Source organism: Ceratotherium simum, chromosome 12 (genome assembly GCF_057802395.1).
Source record: "Ceratotherium simum simum isolate JZ-2026a chromosome 12, ASM5780239v1, whole genome shotgun sequence".
NCBI lineage: Eukaryota > Metazoa > Chordata > Mammalia > Perissodactyla > Rhinocerotidae > Ceratotherium > Ceratotherium simum.
The window spans coordinates 25,136,400-25,157,795 of record NC_141911.1 but is presented as its reverse complement, the minus strand read 5'-3'; the positions used below and the strand labels follow the sequence as shown (position 1 = coordinate 25,157,795).

Sequence of the window (21,396 nt, the reverse complement as noted above, 5' to 3'; positions counted from 1 at the left end):
TTTTGAGCCCCATGGAAAATTAAGGAACTGAAGTTGAGAGATAGACTTGGGCACTCTATGGTGGAGGAAATGCAAGGCATACCCTGGACACAGCACAAGGAAAGGAAAAATGTACCAAGTGTTTCATCTAAACTGGATTGCAATTTGTGATTTGTGTAATACATGATGCAAACACATCCTCTATCTCCCTTATACATCTTCAGTCAAGTCCACATTGCTTTGTGTAAATGGATATATATATATATCCATTATATATATATATATCCATTATAAATATATATCCATTATATATATATATATATCCATTATAAATATATATCCATTATATATATATATATATCCATTATAAATATATATCCATTATATATATATATATATATATTTATTTGTGTGTGTGTGTAGCTCTAGGAGAAGTGCAAAGGGGACAAGAGACATCTGGATTATAGTAATGTAATAACAGTATTATTAATATTACTATTACTACCAGTATTACTAATATTACTCAGTTACTATGATATAGTAACTGAGGACATGTATTTTTAAATGTTTAAATTGTAAAATATAGTCCATTCAAATGTATTTTTTCTTTCATAACACATCTATGTGTGCCTTTGTTCAAAACATTGTTTTCCTTATTTCTTATAATGTAGTTTTATGGGCAAGAAAAAAAATGCATGAAATTAAGTATTCAATACTTTGACATGTGGAGGTATTTTAGTATAATAACATCAACATATCAAAATAAAATATATATCATATGTATTTTAGGTTCAGTTCAATTTGACATTATATCTGTAAAAGCATGGGCACTATATACTCTGGGAAAAAATGCCCAATATCACAGTGGTTGAAGAAATGATGATATTTACTTGTCTGTAGGAGAGAACTCAGGATTTAACAACATTCATGCTAGCTATATGAGATAAGTGGATGAATCCTTCAAATGAGATTAGCAAAATAAATCATATGCTATCATTTATTTTTTCCAATTTCTTGGAATAACCAAAACTATTGCTTTTCTTTTGCAAGACCATTTTTTCATGATAAAAATTGGTATTAAAACCAAATTTTGTATGTTTAATGTGTATATAGAATTTTGGGTTGTAATGGCTGCTAACGATGTTTGATTTGTTTTCACCTATTATCTAACTGAAAACATTAAAAAATGCAAAGGCTGAGCATGATGGAAATATTGATCAAGTGCTCATCCACTAACTCAAGCATATGTGCCCTCTGTTTCCATTATCATCCATGGCATCCTTACAAAAGTTAGATTTGAAAAGATAATTATAGTAACAATTACATCATGCTTTCTATGTGCTAGTCACATTTATAAGAATCTTACATATTTTAAATAATATAAATATCACATCAAATTTATGTACCAGGTACTATTATCATTGCCAATATGTAAAAAGGGAAACTGAGACTCAGAGAATTTAAAAAGTTTATACAGGTAGTAAGTAGTAGAGATGTGATTTGAACCCAGGCTTTATAATCAAAGTTCTTAACCACTACACTGTGATCATAAAAAAGATCATTTTTGAAAAACATCCTAGCATTTCATCAATTTAGGGCCACTCACTCCTTCGCTATTTGAAACATTCTCTTTTGATCTTTGAATGCATACCCCATATTAAACTTTGCTGATTTCTCTTCTTCAGTTATTACCTCTTTTAACTCTTCTAGATCCTCAGTGGTCAATGACAAATCTACCAGTGTTCCAACATCAATTTTATCAACTTCATAAAACACAATTATTTTGAAAGTCCAAAATTTCACTTTGCCATAAATTTGCATTTTATAGTTGGATATTTCCAACATACAAAAATCAGCCTCAGACTGAAAGACTAAATGTGCGGTTATAGACGTTCGTGTTAAACTAGAGTGGTGAAGGGGTGGGTCCAGTGAGATCTATGTCTATAAATGGTCAGTTCATTTTAGTGAATATTTTCTTGCTTTGACAAATTAACTGTGATACTAAAGATCCTACCCCTTTTATCTACTGCTTTTTATTACATCATTTTTTCCTCTCAACTAGAAATGTCTCTAGGTTCTAATTTACTTGAAAATCTGCAATAAAAACTCCAGAATATATATTCATTACGTGGAGTGATGAACGTGCACAGCCAGCTTTCACGCTGCATTTATAAAACTTCAAAGTCAAATTATATTCTTTAATTTTTACTTGTCACCGGCAGTATCTTAGAGTTACAGATTACATTTTCTGCGAATAATAGTTTGTAAATTATTAACAGACACCATTAAGGTCCTTTCCCTTTTTACTCTGTTAACTTATTTTTAAATTTTATATTCAATTATGATATTACATATTTTCAAGTTTATGAATAAAATCATTTTTATTATTGGTTATAATTTTGACATATAATTTCTTAAAAAGCATTTGTAAGCTAAAAATACACAAGTCCAAAACAATATTTGTGCTACAAATAGCTAGAAATTTATGTCTTTTCCAGGGTGCCTATTATAACCTTCTGTTTTTTTTCTTAGTTGGCTTCTGATGGATACGTTACTGACGTTTCCATTATGAACTGCTGAAGGAAGGAGTGACGTACGTGGTGTGGGATGCATGCAGAAGGAAGTCAGTATACATTACCTTCCCAGATCCTTACTTGCATGTGCCTTACGGAGGGCCAAGATATAAATGGGATTCTGAAGATAATTTCTGCTCTCACATCATAACTTTCAGACGTATTGGAAGGGCACTTTTCAGACACAAAGCAAGTCCAAATCAAAGGTAACTGAGAAAACAAGACTAAACTTTGAGGCAGATAAATTTTATTATGAGTTGAATTATGTCTTTCCAAAAGATAAAGTCCTAACTCCTAGTACTGTAGAATGTGACCTTTTTTGGAAATAGGGTCCTTGAAGATGTAATTAGATAATTTAAGATGTGGTCATGCTGGAGTAGGGTGGTACCTTAATCCAATATGACTGATGTCCTTTTAAGAAGAGGCAAGATGATGTGAAGACAGACACACACAGAGAAGGTTATGTGACTTGGGAGGCAGAAATTGGAGTGACATATATCTATAAGCCAAGGAAAGCCTGGCGTTACCAGAAGCTCGAAGAGTCAAGGAAAGATCCTCCCCGAGAGGCCTCAGGGGAGCAAGATCCTGCCAACACCTTGATTTTGGACTTCAAGAGACTGAGACAGAGGTTGTTTTAGTCACCCAGTTTGTGGTATTTTGTTCTGGCTGCCCAGGAAACTAATACAAACTTGAACACAGCAGAAACTTGAAACGTGTGTGTGAAGTGCTGTCACTGCCATTCTCTAGTGTTAGCAATTTTCCCTTTGGATTTAGATGTGAGCACTATGATAATAACTAGATTTGGTCAGATTATGTTTGGTACCCAACCAATGATTACAGTGGTGTAGATATGTTAACAAAAACTAAAAATAATTATAAAAATAGAAAAGAAAAAAACAAAACCAATATATTTGAACACGTCAGGCTCACATAGATCAAGGTGACATGCCTTAATTATAAATTCGTTATCATTTAATTAACCAGTCATTTCTTATCATTACTCTAAATATAAAATTCTAAAGATTTTCATTCTTGAAAAATAAATCATAAATATATGGCAGCCTAGATAGCTTAATTAAAAGTTTTGTAATTTTACCCTAAAATTCCAGAGTTCAATTCCTTAAATCTGAGTTCCTGGGATTTAGTAACTACTCAATCAATGTAGGCTGAATTAAGGAAGATAATGAAAATGATATGTATTTTAATTAACTGAAATAACAAGAATTATAGTCGATTTTCTCCCAAGGTCACTTTGATATGAAGTCTCTAAACTAAGTAACACTCTTCCAGGCTTAGGAATTACTTGCATAATAAGAACAATATTCCACATGTCAGATTTTTTAAATAATTTATAACATAAATGATAAAAACGAATGGCATGGTGTTATGGATATAGATTATTGACTTCCTTTTGAAAACTATATTAGCTGCTAAACACAGAAGCAAAATCCACCTCAAGATATACTATAGGGATTATTGAGAAGTCAGCAAAATTCCTCAGTGCTACCAGCAATTTCCCAGCTACCCTAGATTGGCTTCTTCTCTCCATTACTCCCTAAAACCTGTATATACTTTTGGAGAACTCTTATGTCCCTTATTTTGCATTTCCAGTACTATCCACAACTAGTTTAGATTCTTATATCTGGGTATTACAATTTTCTTCATACTAGTCTATCTCAGTGACACACACATGAAAATATTTCTATTTTTCCAAAATGGTTCAATAAAGATCTTTTATTTATTAAAAATTCTCTTTAATAAGAAGTTTTTTTACATGTTTCATTTAGGTGACAGTTTTTATTGAAATGAAATTTAATATCATAGACTGAATATTAAAACCAAATTGAATATATTATAATTGATCCTTGATTTTTGATAAAGTACTGGAATACGTCAGTAATTTAATACCATCTTAAATAATTTATTTACATTGTTATAGATGTGCTTGATTGCTGATCAATAGTACCCTTGAATACTAGATAAACAAGCTTTTATCGACTGATAGAAAATTAAACATTACCAGGGCTCCAGACAGAGAACTCGTAATTCCTTTAGATATTTAGGGTATAAAAATCTGTCAAAAGTAGATATCTTTTGGGGCCGGCCCAGTGGCGCAAGCGGTTGGGTGCGCACGCTCCGCTGCAGCGGCCCGGAGTTTGCTGGTTCGGATCACGGGTGCGCACCGATGCACTGCTTGTCAAGCCATGCTGTGGTGGCGTCCCATATAAAGTAGAGGAAGATGGGCATAGATGTTAGCCCAGGGCCAGTCTTCCTCAGCAAAAAAAGAGGAGGATTGGCATTGGATGTTAGCTCAGGGCTGATCCTCCTCACAAAAAAAAAAAAAAAAAAAAGTAGATATCTTTTGATAAACTATAAAATATCATGTAAACGTTACTTGAAATTAATATTGCTGATAGAGTAGTCAAATTTTACTTGTAAAAATATTGTATACCCGGGGCCGGCCCAGTGGTGCAAGCAGTTAAGTGCGCACGCTCCGCTTTGGTGTCCTGGGATTCACAGGTTCAGATCCCAGGCACGCACCAACGCACCACTTGTTAAGCCATGCTATGGCAGTGTCCTATATAAAGTAGAGGAAGATGGGCATGGATGTTAGCTCAGGGCCAATCTTCCTCAAGAAAAAAGGGGAGGATTGACATCAGATGTTAGCTCAGAGCTAGTCTTCCTCACAAAAAAAAAAATATATATTGCATGCCCACACTCTCAACTAATATGTATTAAACATATATTTTACTAATACAGAATAAATTCACACAAATGTAAATATATTATATATGCTATATTTAAATAAGCTTGTTAATTTAATCATTAATCATACCTGAGTTAGTTCATTAATATCTAGGAGTCCGTTACTGTCGGCATCAAAATATTTAAACATTTGATCCACCAACAACTTCTTCCGAGATATGTCATCACCATTAGGGTTTTCATTTTCTTGTGTGATATATTTTTGATTTTGTAAATCTAAAAGCATGCTTTTCATCTTGCTGTATTCAGTGGCCTTGCAGTTATCCCCTGTAACAAAAGAGCTAAGTTATTTTCAAAGCAATATTATTGCAAAGGAATCATTTATTTTATTAATATTTAGAAGCCGGTATCTTATAGATAACGTACTTTGCACGTAATTTTTATGTTTCTACTTTGCATACATTACAACTCGTGCAAGGAAGAATGAATGGGCTATTTTCGTGGTAGGATAGAAAATTTTCATTTGTGTCAAATCTAATAACAACAAATTTACTGTGTGTTCTCTCTATGCCAAAGTCATTGGTTCTATGAGGGACATAAAAAAACACGATAAACACTTAGCTCCAACTGGCTCGGTATTTAAATATATTACCTTAGTTTTAATTCTCACTATACATCTGTAAATTGATAATTTCATAGGTTTTGAACATGAAGTGCAAGGAAATGAAATGACTGCCCCAAGGCAAAGGGTCAGATTGTACTAGATTTTGCACTTAAATTTCATATATATCTGGCTCCAAAATATTATAGCACATTTTTAATTGGAAGCATGTTTTTTTATATTTGGATTTGTTTTGAAGAAGTTCATATATGTATGTGTATGTGTTTACATTTTTTTCTTAATTCTGTTTTTAATGACGCTAAGCTCATATTTGTACTCTTCCAAAAGTCTTTACTTATTTTTCTGATATTCATTTATCTCTCTTCTTAGAGCACTTAATGTATAACATGCTATATATTTGCATTTGGTATCTTGAAGTTTGAACTTTGCAAATTTCATCTCTACAACTAAAGTAGAAGCTTATTGAAGAAATAATGCATTACAGAATTTCAGCATCTCCCGTATCACAACCAGCACAATACTTACTGGGAACCTCATAGTTAATGAAAATAATTGCTTGGCTTAATGTCTTCAAAAAAATCTACAAGTACTCTGATATCTTCATATAATTATTTTACAAAGGATTTTACTTACAGTGGCCCCATGGTGATAAGTTTATAAAAGTGCATTGAAATGAAATGCAAACTACTGATAGCAAATGTGATATAAAATATATTACATAAAACATAGTGCACAATGTAATTTGCAAATGAAAAAGTAGGTAATATATTACCTGAGAATTTTTAACAACATATTTTTAGGGAAAAATCTAACTTTATAATTGTGGTCAATCTTGACAATTAGGTTTTGATGGAATCTCTGATTTTAAAGGAAGATTTCTAAAGATTTTTAAATATATGTCTGAGAAGCATGGGTTGAAAAGCAATATTTGAAGTCTCATTCTCTTTCAAGACAAGATGGAAAACAATCTCTTCTAGAGAAATGAAAGACTATCTTATTTTTCAAAGGCAGTGAAATGACTACTTCTTGTTCAGCAATTTTAGTGTTTAGCAAACCTTCTTAAGAACTATTTTTTACAACAAAATGCAAATTTTGTGCTGCAGATTAAGTCAATTTTGCATTATTCTGTTCTCAGTAAAGAATAATAATAAGAATATGTTTTCATAATAGCAAAGAAATCACTGAGAAAAGAGAGTAGTAATCACATCCAGAGGGATAGGTACCATTTTGAATATCAGTGAATGAGACACAAAAGGAGCCTTCAAATAGATGTGTGTGTGTGTGCGTGCAACAGAAAGAGAGAAATTTGTTATGGAAAAATGGGAAAAAGGATAATAAACCATTCCAATAGCCCTACCTGGGATTTCTGTATTTGACCTCAGATCTATATCTCCTTTCGTTTTGTTGCCACTGCTGGGGAGGGGGGTGGGGTTTGGAGAAGCTGACCCAGGACCATAGGCAATGAGATCAGAATGTGGGTGAGATGCAGATGGGAAGTAGGATTTAAATGTTGAAAATTAATTTTTAACTAACTTTTAACTAATATTAATTTAAATATAATAAAATAATATTAATTTAAACTAACCTTTAACTAATATTTAAATTTGTGGGAAGAGGATACAGTCTGAGTTGTTTCCTTCTAATTTTGATCTAATCAAGCAATACAATCATCATAGTGCTCTCTATTAATGCTTTCATTCCCCCAATTGTAAATTTCCTCTAAAGTCCAGGCATTGGGGTGGTTGCTGGCAATCCGAAGAGAGTGAAAAGAAAAGCATTGCAGTTAAGGCATTTATACTTTCTGGAAATATACTCTAAACAGTTATAAAATTACATAAAACTTTATAGAATTTATAGATTTAATAAAAAATCTCTGTCACAGATTTTACTTAGTAATACATTCCTAAATCTAAAATTATAGATGTATAGATTATATAACTATAAATACATAGGTAAATTAATAATAGATTACATGTAATGCAGGCTTCATATGTGCCAGGAATTTCATACATATAAATCATTTAACCCTCACAACAATCCAAAAACAAAGACAATATAATTGTTATCATTCTACAGACAAGGAACTAAGGAACAGAGAAATTAAATAACTTGTTTCAAGTTAGAGAGCTAGAAAAGAGCAGAATGATTTTTACACACAGGCAATATTTTTTTTGTCCTTCATTCTCCACTTCTGTCATCTTCAGAACTGAGTTATAAAATCAAATTATAGGGGCTGGCCCCGTGACCTAGTGGTTAAGTTCAGTGCACTCTGCTGTGGCGCCCGGGGTTCAGTTCCCAGGCTCAGAGCTACACCAATCATCAGCAGCTATGCTGCAGCGGTGACCCACATACAAAATAGAAGATGACTGGCACAGATGTTAGCTCAGGGCGAATCATCTTCAGCAAAAAAAATAAAATTATGCATGGATTCAGTAAATTTGTCCCAGGATTCTTGTAAATTGAAAGACAAATATAATAATAAACTCCAGGCAATATCACTGCTTAAATTACAATTAGAGAAGGAAGAACACACAAAGAATAAAAAAGGAGTATCTGAGAAGTAGCAGGAAAACCAAGAGAAAATACTGAAGAGGAAGCTAAAGGGAAAAGAACTTTTCAGGAAAGAGGGCATGATGAAATGTCAAATGTTTCAGAGTAAAGGTAAGATAAACATGCCCACTAGATTCCTTAAATTGAAGGTAATTGGTGACTTTAAAGGAAAATTTTAGTGAATAAATGGAGCAGAATTCATACTAAGATGGGTTAAATAGTAAAAACAAAGTAAGGATTTGGAAATGTTAAATGTTACCTACCCTTTTTAATAAATATCAATGTGAAAGAAAAAGAACTAGCATGTTTAATAAGAAGAATAGACTTTTAGAAATAAGCATCAATAGATATTTAGAAATCAGCATCAATAGATATTTAGAAATCATGGCCTCATCCAAGAATAACATCAGGCAGGAAGGTAAGAAATGTGTTTATTTGCTTGCTGTAGTAGGATTCTTTTCTCAAAACTTAATCAACAGGCAGTGTTAGGTTGGTGTGGCTAAAGGAAAGAAATGTCCTCCTGGATTCACTTCCTCTTCTGGGGGACCAGTAAGAAATTTCCTCAGCTATCCCTGTTCTAGACACTGAGAACAAGACAAATTAAGTCCCTGTTTGCTGGTGTCTATACCACCTTCCTTCCCATGAATGCAGTGACTCTGGCGCTGTGCTGATTCTTGACTCAGAGGCCTTCTAGGGGCAGTTAAAATCCATCTGGCCTTGCGGGGCATGGAAGGATGCAGAATCTCTAACATTCAAATGGCTGCACCTATGTAGCTGACAGAGCCTCTCCAAGTCTCTTTGGAACTGAGGATAATTGCATTTTATATATCTGATAGTACAACCATCAGTTTTGAGTATATGACAAGTGCTAAAAATTACAGATTATATCAATTATGCTTCGTATTATGTTTTTCAAAGGCTGTAATTTGTTCTTAAATCTTTGAAATTACACTTTTATCCTTCCCTCCCATCCATCAGTAAAAAGTACCAGTTCCCTTCAACACAAAAATATTAAAATCTAAGTATATAAGGATATTATTTTTCTTTTTAACATTTATAGCTATAATTTGATTAATTTGATTCTAATAAAAGCTGAAATCTTAGAAAATCAAAGAATAAAAATTGAACGTTTTATCTAGTGTCGTCTATTCATTTATTAGAATGCATAATGGAACTGTTTTTTCCTCAAACTAGTCAATAATTGTTAGTAGGACCTTTCACATATTTTTAGAAAAATATTTTGTATTTACAGCATAAGGAATTGTCAAAACTTTAGGATATTGATTTAATATGCATATATGAGTCAAATTCAACATGGAAAACTATTACATTTATATTAATTTGTAGGTTGGTAAACTGTGTGTATGAAGGAATTAAAATTATCTTGGTTAAAAATAGTCTAAACAGAATTAAAACAAACTTTAATCTTTAATTGGAATATCTGTTAAAATGTTTAAAAGATAAAGGTTTAAATTGTTTTGTGTTACATGAACTTTACTTAAATGTTCTTATTAAAAAGTATGTTACAGTTATACATAATATTAAGGTAAACCTACTGTGTTTCAGATACTCTTCTAATTCTGGGAATTCACTAATATAAACGCATATACACATACCACTTCACAACTTAGTGCATTTAAAGCCATGATTTTGTCATAGAGACAAGGAATTTTTTTAAACAACAAATTTTATTTTTTAGAGCAGTTTTAGGTTTACAGCAAGACTGAGCAGAAAATACAGATTTTCCATATACCCTCTGGCCCCCCACATACACAGATTCCCCCACTATCAACATCCCACCACAATCAATAAACCTCCAGTGACATATCATTATCATCAAAAGTCCATAGTTTATATTAGAGTTCATTAAGTACATTGGAGTTCTTGGTGTTGTATATTCTATGGGTTTTGACAAGTGTATAATGACATATATCCACATGTGTCATACAGAATAGTTTCACTGCCCTACTGATCCTCTGTGCTCTACCTATTCATCCCTTCCTCCTCCTTAACCCCTGACGACTATGGATCTTTTTACTGTCTCCATAGTTTTGCCTTTTACAGACAGTCATATAGTTGGAATCATACAGATTGGCTTCTCTCACTTAGTAATATGCATTTAAGGTTTCTACATATATTTTCATGGCTTGATAGTTCATTTATTTTTAGTGCTGAATGATGTTCCATTGCCTGGATGTACCACAGTTTGTTTATCCACTCACCTACTGAAAGACATCTTGGTTGCTTCCAAGTTTTTCCAATAATGAATAAAACTGCTGTACACATCCACGTTCAGTTATTTGTGTGGACCTAACTTCTCAACTCCTTTGGATAAATACCAAGGAGTGTAACTGCTAGATCATATGGTAAGATTATGTTTAGCTTTGTAAGAAAATGCCAACCTATCTCCCAAAGTGGCTGTGTCATTTTGCATTCCCATCAGCAATGTATGAGAGTTCCTGTTACTCCATATCCTGGATGAAATTTAGTGTTGTCACTGTTTTGGATTTTCCCCATTCCAATAGATGTGTACTGGGATCTCGTTGTTTTACAAGGAATTTTTTAAGTTAATAAGTGGCTATATTTTATAAGAGACATTGGTTCCTTTACCCTTTCCCCACTCTCTACACATGCACAGTGTAATTTGGCTTACTTTAATATCTCCTTAAGCGTTGTTGAATAGTTAAAAGAAAATGATTAAAAACACAATTAATTCAATTGACATGTTTACTAATTGATTTGGGGAATTAATCTTACTGGAAATAAAAGGAAAGTACTATGAGTTAGATATTCACTTTGTTATTTACTATATAACCTTCGTCAATTATGTCCCACATTGTCATTCACAACTACCTACAAATCTATACACGCAGTATTAAAAAAGGGCCTGATTTTCTAGTTTGGCAAATGTAATTGTATTCTAGAATTTCAATAAGGGTGTTCTAGTAATGAGGTCACTTTGCTCTCTTAACACAGAGAGAACATTAATTAAAACGTCTTTGAAGGGTTGAGACAGGCCCCACAGCCTAGTGGTTAAGTTCGGCATGCTCTGCTTCAGTGGCCTGGGTTTGGTTCCCAGGCGCAGACCTACACCACTCATCGGCAGCCATGCTGTGGCGGTGACCCACATACAAGATAGAGGAAGACTGGCACAGATGTTAGCTCAGGGAGAATCTTCCTCAAGTAAAAAGAGGAAGATTAGCAACAGATGTTAGCTCAGGGTGAATCTTCCTCAGCAAAAAAAAAAAAAAAAAAAAGTCTTTGAGGGGCAAGATTAGGCATCTTATGCTCTGTTTCCAACTATATTTTTCAAAGGGGACACATTTTGGATGAAGTGCTCAGCTTGGCTATTACTTACTCTTATTACTTACCACCCTGTCTCATCATTCTTACAAACATAGTCACATACTATAAAGTAAAGATGCAGAAAATGCTGACAGGAAACACAACAAAACAAAACAGAGCACAATATAATGGCGAAACTGATAATCTAGAATGCCTAGGAACCTAAATGAAAAATATAAATTTATCTTACCTGAAGTAAACACAACTTATTAATTATCATATTTGGCCAAATATATTATTTTAATATTTAGTGAATTTGTCTTTTAAATCATTATCTTTATATTAAACACCAAGAAAATATGATATGCTTCATATGAAAAAGTATATCTTCTACAGAATAAATGAAAGCTAATGCCGTTAAACAGTTTGTGAATTAAGTTTTTTCTAATTAATCATTGTTTTTATCCAGCAACCTATCTACAAATATTTTGTATATGATATGTAAGGCCTTCCATCTTCTTACAATCCTACAAATACCATTAAAATGTTAGTGCATGTTGCCTTAAATATTACACTACATAGATCTTACAGTTTTTGTTGTGGTGGCTTATATTTTTTAGAGATTATTAATTTTGATTTGTATTACTTTTAGGAGTAAAGATATATAAAAGATATTCTTAAATTTTTAAAGAATTTGACCAAAATCATTTAAAAACTTAAAACCAGTTTACCCAAAAGTAAACGTATCACTACATCGAATATAGTCAAAACTAAGACTCAAGTAACTCCATTAAGAGTAGGTCCCTTAGTACTCTTGAATGCTATATAATCTTGTCCAATAATTTTGTCACATCACTAAAATGTGTTTTCAATGAAAATTTTATTGCTTGTATTGATGTTATGGAAGATATATTATTCACATCTGTGAAGCCACAGGCATATAATGATTTCTAATCCAATATTTACACAGCAATTATTGTGTGCTGGCACTGTTCTATTTTACAGGTAACTCATTTTATCTTTATAATGACCTTATGAAGTGAGTACAATTATCATACCATAGCCTTGAAAACATAATAAGCCCAATAATAGGCTTGCTATTTGACTTTACATGAAAGGCTGAGAAACTTCTGACCCTAGAATTGTAAGCCCGTCACTCAAAAATTAACTCAGAAGTTTCTCATGAGGTATACAGAACTCACAAGTTGCATCTATTTGTCTCTTGAGAAGATAAAGAAGCTTTCATTGTTATTTCTTCTATGTTATTCTATAAATTTGTGTTGAAATTCTGTCAAGAATTTATAGTCTTCTGAGGATTGCCTGCCTGCACGTAATCTGACATGCACACTCAATAACAAATCATGTTTTTTCTCTCTTCTATGTTGGGACAGAAAGGTCTTTTGGTTGGTAGGATTTTTAATTTCCCCAGTAAGCATTAGGGACAGTACATAATAATGACATGAATGACTTACCAAGCCTGTCTCAACATCATGATTTTGTATGTACCTAACAACATAACTTCAGAAAACGTAAATCAGGGGCCAGCCTTGCGGCGTAGCTGTTAAGTTCATGCAAACTTGATAAACCACAATCACAGAAAAAAACTGTAATACTTCTACATGGGAAACGGAGATCAAGCAGCCATTAAGCATAGTGCTTTGGTTTGGAACAAACAGAGAAATGTACTCTTACAGGAACATAGTACTCTTCCCTCAGCATTAAGTTTAATGCTAAATTTATATGTAGTAGAAGGTTGAGGTTGAGTTCATTTCTTCCTGAAGTTTATCCATGAGCCTGGGTCCTTTGGCCAGTTTGATGTTAAAAAGTTCCTAGTTAGCATAATCATATGTCTTTTTCTGTCACTGAATATCTTACTAAGTTGAGTTCATAACGTCTTTCCTCCTAATATCTCAGCTACTCTTTGTGTCATTTATCACAGAAAAATATGAAAGTGATAGTGAAAGATAAGATTTTTTCCTGTGGTTTCTACTTCTATATATATTCTATGTAGCTTATTCTTTCTTTTTTGCCAAGCAAACAAAAGAGATAATAGACATGACTGGGCATCAACCTCTGGCTATGTCTTTATCCTATCAAATTTAACATGAAGAAATAGTCTTTCCGAATTAAATCTAATTCTAATCAACTGTAACTCTTCAATACCATCATATACTAAACATCACAACAGCAACATTCATAACATTGCTGTTGTTTTATGATACTTTCATGCAGGTTCAATCTTGGAGTGGGTTAATATGTTTAACAATTTATATCTTGCTGGATTTTTTTTTTTTTAAAGATTTTATTTATTTATTTTTTTCCCCCCAAAGCCCCAGTAGATTGTTGTATGTCATAGCTGCACATCCTTCCAGTTGCTGTATGTAGGACGCGGCCTCAGCGTGGCCAGAGAAGCGGTGCGTCAGTGCGCGCCTGGGATCCGAACCCAGGCCACCAGCAGCAGAGCACGCACACCCAACCGCTAAGCCACAGGGCCGGCCCCAGCTTGCTGGATTTGAGAAGGAGTCTCATGTATGTATTGTATGTGGATGGGCAATATCACCTTATTGGATTTTCTTATCTCAATACAATGATCACTTATAAATAACTTATCTGAATAGATGTAACCTGCAAAAAGCCATGTCCCTGCATGAGTCTTAACTATGTGTCAATTGTCATTACTTCTTTTAAGCACAGCTGACCATTAGGAGATATTGTTCTATGACAGTCCTGTGACATTACATATTTTGATTGGTCATAGTATGGATGCTAGATTCATTACCTCCCTAGTGTACCCAAACCAACCAAATAAACACAAATGATTCTAACAATTTGTGTCCCTTTGTAGGAGAGGATTACTCAGTGCTCTCAAATGAGTCCTGGTTCTAGTAGTTAAAGAGTTAAACGGTCAAGAGAAGTCTTCCTCAACTAGACGTACATCTGCCATTCTCTACCATATAATGACTCTTTGGAATATTTCCGAAGTGGACTCGTATTTTTGTCTGAAATTTCAATAACTCATACATAAAACACTGTGTATTAAGAACATTTGGTTAAACATAACCTATGTGCAATGTCTATTGTTTTGTTTTCTGAAAAATTATAAATGCTAACTGTTCAATTCCTCATTATTACATATAACCATAGAAATATGACACTATTTGACATTTTCTTTTAATACACACATACTTAGTCACACAAGATACCTAACAAATATCTATTGAGTCATGCACTTTCTTATGAGTATGCATCATGTTTTAACTATAGCTCATCATAGCCTTGACTAAAGATATTTAGGAACTAGAAAAAGCAGAGGACAAACTATATAACGGATGTGAATAGGAAGAGACGGAGTAATTAATACTAAAATTCTTACATTAAGTGTAAACTGTGTATGCCATCAGTAGAAACTGGGCTTATATAACAGTGAGCAAATAAATATAGAAAAAATGATAAATTAATTTTTAAATGAGGTAAGACTGGGGTAATTGTGGGATATCCTGGTCGAGGTCTCAATGAGGGAAAAGGAGACACAGTTATAAGTCCTGAAGCTCTGTAGTTCAGAAAAAAGGAAGGGTTTGATGAATTGGACTTGTGAGTCATTGGCGAATGCGTGGTAGTTGAAGTGTGATGGATAAAGAAGAGTATTTGTAAAGTGTGAAGTGAAGATGATCATGGTCAAATCATGACCACGCACATTTTTAAGAAGTATTAAGATACAGACTTCTTAAAAAGAGACTGCTAAAGCATTGATTAGCTTGGTGCAAGAAGAAATGAAGATAGTTTCATCACACAACTTTATGTGCTCAAGTCCATTTCTCGAAAAGGGAAAAATACAGACTAACTGCTACAAATTAGATGGAAGATAATGAGGCAAAAGAGATATTGCCTTTCTCTGAAATGCAGAAGTCTTCTGTGAAATCCCGCTGACATTTTGATTTTCACCATATGCAAGGATGCGTGTGTGTGGGGGGTACACAAAACAAAATCAGTGGTTATAGTAATATGAGTAATAACAATGCACACAGAGATATATTCCTTTGATATGGTATTTATTGACTTATGTTCAGAAAAAGCCTGTGGGTTGCCTTATCAAAGATAAGTTCAAGAGAACTTTATACAAGGAAATGTTGCTTTTTTATTAAATTGACTTTTCTCAAGTTAATTTTGCTACCACCTAAAAGCATATGAGTTTGAATATGTTTACATAAGCAAAAAATTCATTAAAATGTGTGAAATTTCTGAAGTCAATAGAGAGTTGTAAAATTCCTAATTTTCACCTTATGAATAAATAGCAGAAGAGAATTACTTAAGTAGCTGTCCTTTTCATGTATGTTTTCAGATGAATAGGAATTACAAACTCCTTGTTTTCAAAGCCATTCATTTTCACAAGTGAGTTGAAGAATTATTTAATAAATATATTTTAAGACAACGCCTGGCTTTCCAGTTTCTGAGGAAAGAAGAAAACCAAGATTTTGCCTTTATATACAACTCTAAAATTTTTATTCATTTAATTTCTTGATTTAGTTACCTGTTATGAGCTGTGGAAACACAAAACACCCTCTTTTTGAGGATAACATACATTAATATTTGTATGCCTATACTTATATATGTTCATGTATATACTAATTCAAAAATATACACTAGTTTAGTAATATTTTATTTTATTCAATTAAATTTATTTATTTTTGGCTCCATGATTAAAATAATGACAGTAGCTTACATAATTTATATCTAAAGATTTTCACTATGTGCAATTTGAATGCCGTTTAGGCCACATACTGATTTCTAGTATAGTCCAGTAAATGTTTGGAATAAGCAATGAAATTATTAAGTGTCTCCATGGAAAATTATTCATTATTTATAACATGACTTTCTAGGTTATCTGACTTTAGACTTTCATTGCCTTTGAGATATTTTACTACCCTGTAAATTGCAGATAACTGATACCAATGAAAAATAATTCTTGTCTCTGGACTTAAAAACAAATTCTGACTGAAAAAGAGTCAATTGATTTCTCTCCCCCGTTTTGTAGAAAAAGCCAGGTTCATGTCTATTTATAAGTTCCTGTCCACAACTGTTCACTCCATATAAATGCGTGGCTCTTTGACTTCTTTGAACTGATTATAACATCTGCCTATTTCCCTCATAAATAATGAGTTAATTAAATAGTTAACATGTGTTATTTTTTTTTTTTTGATGAGGAAGATTGGCCTTCAGCTAACATCTGTTTTCAATCTTCCCCTTTTCGCTTGAGGAAGATTGTCCCTGAGCTAACATCTATGCCCATCTTCTATTTTGTATGTGAGATGCCTCCATAGCATGGCTTGATGAGTGGTGTAGGTCTGTGCCCGGGATCAAACCTGCACACCCAGGCTGCCAAGGTGGAGCGGGTTGAACTTAACCACTATGCCATTGGGCTGGCCCAACATGTGTTAATTTTATATCTGTATGAGTGTTATGATTTTACTTTTTAAAAAAGTTATCCTTTAATACTCCAAACATATGATTCTTTTTTCTTAGAAGGAAAAAAGACCTAATATAGGCTCAAAGTGTTTATGATTGTTTCAGATATAAGTGATTATATATCACTTACGATACATAGTGAATATACATAGGTGAATTTGAATATACTTCCGGAAAGTGAAAAAAGAATGTAACAAGAACATACATTGTAAATAGCAAACTTATAGAGCACCTTTCAGTTTTAATTTTTCCATTCTTTATTACTCCACAAAATAAGCTTTAAAAAGATAGAACTCACCAACTGAATTAACTCTTCACCCTTCTAAAGCAAATATTCTATATTTATACCATCAGTTTACTTTAAATAGGTAGTTATTTTATTGTTTTTAATCATTGCAACATCCTTTCAAGGAGAAAATAATATCACTTCTTTATCATGGTATTATGAAATAAAAAATAGGGATTTTTACAAGGTCATGGAGTCAACAAAAATATCAGGATCTATTATTTTCTGAAGACACAACATTTTGATTGATTGGATTCAAAAGAATTTTCAAATTCCCACACACTTCTAACAGGATCCTTTAGACTTGACTGCACCTTCTTGTGAATTAAGAAAGGTGCTCACAAGAGTGGAAACGACTCTGGATACCAAGCTTTGCAAGCAAGTATTGTCTTTGCAGAAAGAAGAAAGCACTTCTTGGTGAATACACCCCACCCCAGGGTGCCGGCTTGAAAAGTGAGATGCAGACTGGATTTCAGCTCCACTTATCGTCTTGGCCGAGGGCCTTCGTGGAGTGTACAACTGCTGGCAGCCTGGCCTCTACTTTTTGTACTGGGCATCGTTTTGTGTTTTACTCTGAGTAAGCTTTCTATTATGAATTCTAACAAGGACGCTTTTCATGAGCAAGCATCTAATTTTTTACACCATCATACGCATTAATTTATCACAGTGTTTCATATCTAATATAAATGGATCAGTCAATGATATTTAAGATAGTGATAAAAGTACCATAAAAATACTGCTTTTTAATATTTATTTCATTAAAGAAAAAGTATCTGGTAGACAGGAAAACCAAAGACAGAGTTAACAGGAAATGGTGTCACTACTTATTCCATAACATTCCTACTTGAGAAGGGGCTCTTTTCATATTTCACCTTTTTCTCATCCGTAGCATACATTTTGTACTATCATTCCAGAGACAGTACACCTGATGCCACTGATTGATTCCTGTCCTTACCCAGTCACAGCACCCTGCAGAACAGACAGGATTTTGGCTGCTACCCAATACTTGATTCAGGACCAGGTTCTTGTACAGGTCTATCTTTTTGGAATCCCGCCAGGTTTAGAGACTAAATAGAAAGCCATGTGAGGCATAGTCTGAATTTCTATTTCATTTTAATGGTCCTTTAAATCATCCTTAAATGATCTTTCCCAAACTTGGTTTCAGGGGAGCAAAGAAAAATTTGGTGCTTGATTTGTGAAAAGATGGCAGTCATTTTAAAAGTCCAAACAAGTGCGACTTTTTACATAGTCGAAGGAAGATAAGAAAATTGTATCATAGGAGGAAGAAAAATGAGAAAACCAAAAACAGGAGGAGGGAAAAAAGAGAGGGTGATGGAAAGAAAATAAAGAAAAAGATCATTTCACACTGAGGAATAGACTTGTTTCACAATTAACTTAATTTTCTTCCTGTATTTATTACAAGGAATTGTCAAAGAGCAATTTGAGAGAATTAGTAATCTCAAATTATCTTAAGTAATATATTTTTAAAAATCAATCTATAACAGGTTTGGACAAACTTTTTCTGTAAAGAGTCAGAGAGTAAATGTTTTAGGCTTTCTGGCCCGTACCATCTTTGTCACCACTACTCATCTTTGTTGTTGTAGGGTAAACGCAGACACAGGAAGCATGTGCGCAAATGGTCATGGCTGTGTTCCAATAAAACTTTATTTACAAAAGCAGACTGTGGGCTATAGCTTGCTGACACCCGATCTATGGAATAACAGGATAGCATAGATCGATATCAGTATAAAACTCATTAATATTATTCCTAGGTTTCTGTTTTTTGGCTCATATAAATGCATTTCAAATAAGGTGTGAGAAATTAATATTTTATGTAAATTCAAGGGATAATGTCAAAATGGAGGAGGGCTGCTGTATCACGTATGTCCCAAGAAAGTCACTAATTTTTCTCTACTGTCATAAAAGAGTGGACCAGACCTTTTACTTTTATTGATGTAACTTCTTGGTCAAAGGGGTTGTTTTAGGTGAAAGCATTTTGTTAAAATAATCAGGATAAATTTGATATTACAGTAATTGGTGAACATAAGAAAGATCTATCATTTACCCAGTGAGGATGGTCAAGAAAGCTAGACAAACAGGTAATTCAGACCCCAAAGAATATTCTTGGCACAGCGTTAAGTTGCTTTTAAGGCTTACTGAATGAGAAAGCAGGACTCTCAGAAGCAATACTTCTTAACGTATGTTTTGCATTATAGTCACCTGAGGAACATTAAAACAGTGATGCCTGGACCTCATTCTCAAAGATTCTGACTTAATTGATCTGTGGTGGGGCCTGGGCATCAGTATTTTTTAAAAGCACTCCAGATGATTCATATGTGCAGCCAAGGTGTTGAACCACTGTTTCAGAGTTTAAATAAAGTAGATTAAAATCACATCCCCATAAGGGGAAAAACTAAGAGTTGACATTAGTTCAGGGGCTAAATCTAGACCACAATCTCCTAGTTGCTTCTTCGCTCCCATAGGCCTAGTAGACTATGCCACAGAAAAATGCCTTGAGCAGTCAGGGCTTGTTCTGATTTGTGTGTATTGCAGTAACTATACATCTGAGTTAAATTAGTAGAGCTGAAGAAAAATATGCTTTTATCAATGAATTGCATACTGTATCTCATCCACTTTTAATGTCCAGCTTAGGGGCAACCTAGGCAGTGTCCCCAGTCCTTTGGACTCAGAAATATAGAGGCCTTCACTGTGGCCTATGTGTATTTCTCCCTTTAAACTTCTATAGTGCTTTATCTGAATCACACTTATTCTCTCTCTCTCATTTTGCCTTTTATTATTTTAGACATGTCTTTTTTTTCCCTTTTTTGGACTATGATCTGCTAATGGTAAGGACCATTTGTGATTCATTTTTATATCATCCACAAGTTCTTGTACTGGGTTTTATAGATAATAAAATATTAATAAATTGTCATAAAATAAATCAAATACCAATATAAAAATGTTATACTTATTCTATTCTACCTCTGTGTGCACCATTTATATTTTATTATATTAATCAGGTAAACTTAGTGGCCAGTTTATTGAAGAAACTATATCTACAACTATATCTGTCTATCTACACACACACACACACACACACACACATTTTTACTGCTTAGCTTTTGTGCTATGCTAGCACCTATTTTCTTACTAAATATTTATTGACTACCTTAATATCTATTTTTAGAAGAGGAAGAATAGAAATGACTAAAAGAGTGCAGTAAATGACCATTTCAGTTATTACTAGAGTTGCCAGATTTAGAATATAAAAATGCAGGACAGCCAGTTAAATCAGACTCGCAGATAAATAGGAATAAATTTTTGGTATAAGTATTCCCAAATATTTCATTATATTTTATCTGACCACCTTAGTTACTAAATCTCCTCTAAACTGTCTAATTATCTTTAAGGTGGTACCTCATGTGAAAGAGCTAAGCAATTTGAAATTGAGAAAGAAACACTAAGGAAAGGAGGGGCACCATCAGATTGAGCACAGCCTGAGGGAAGGGCCAGGAAGACCCCCCCCATTCTCTCCAGAACGTGCTGGATGACATACAATGGGATTCCTTCTCCTGCCATTGGACCAGTTTCTTCTTTGTGATGTAATCCCTCTCTGAAAACCTACACATGTATAGGAAAAAATACAAAATCAATAAATGTTGATATGTGCTTGTGTGTGTGCATTTTTTAAATCAGGGAATAATTCTGTCTTGTAGCTCATTTTTTTGAGGATAAATTTAAAAATGATTAGCCCTCTTTCTTAAATACCACTGATGTCAAGGCTTTATTCTTATATTTATTTATTCAATTTTTCTTTTTTTGTTTTATACAAAACCATTCTTTAACTTAATTGTGGATGCAAAACTCTTTGAATAAAACTAAAATATTGAGGACCAAAAGTTTTCCTATCAGAATCCAAAAAGTCATGTCAT

At 33.4% G+C, this 21,396-nt stretch overlaps 1 protein-coding gene across 4 annotated transcripts in view; it reads right to left on the bottom strand.

Annotated features, from left to right (window-relative positions):
* FSTL5 (follistatin like 5) overlaps positions 1 to 21,396 on the bottom strand; it is a 732,413-nt gene that overhangs the window by 334,009 nt on the left and 377,008 nt on the right. For all 4 annotated transcript variants that reach the window (XM_087437469.1, XM_087437470.1, XM_087437471.1 and 1 more), the window contains exon 5: positions 5,389 to 5,585. In XM_087437469.1, the coding sequence (XP_087293595.1) occupies positions 5,389 to 5,585 (197 nt within the window). The remainder of the gene's footprint in view (positions 1 to 5,388; positions 5,586 to 21,396) is intronic.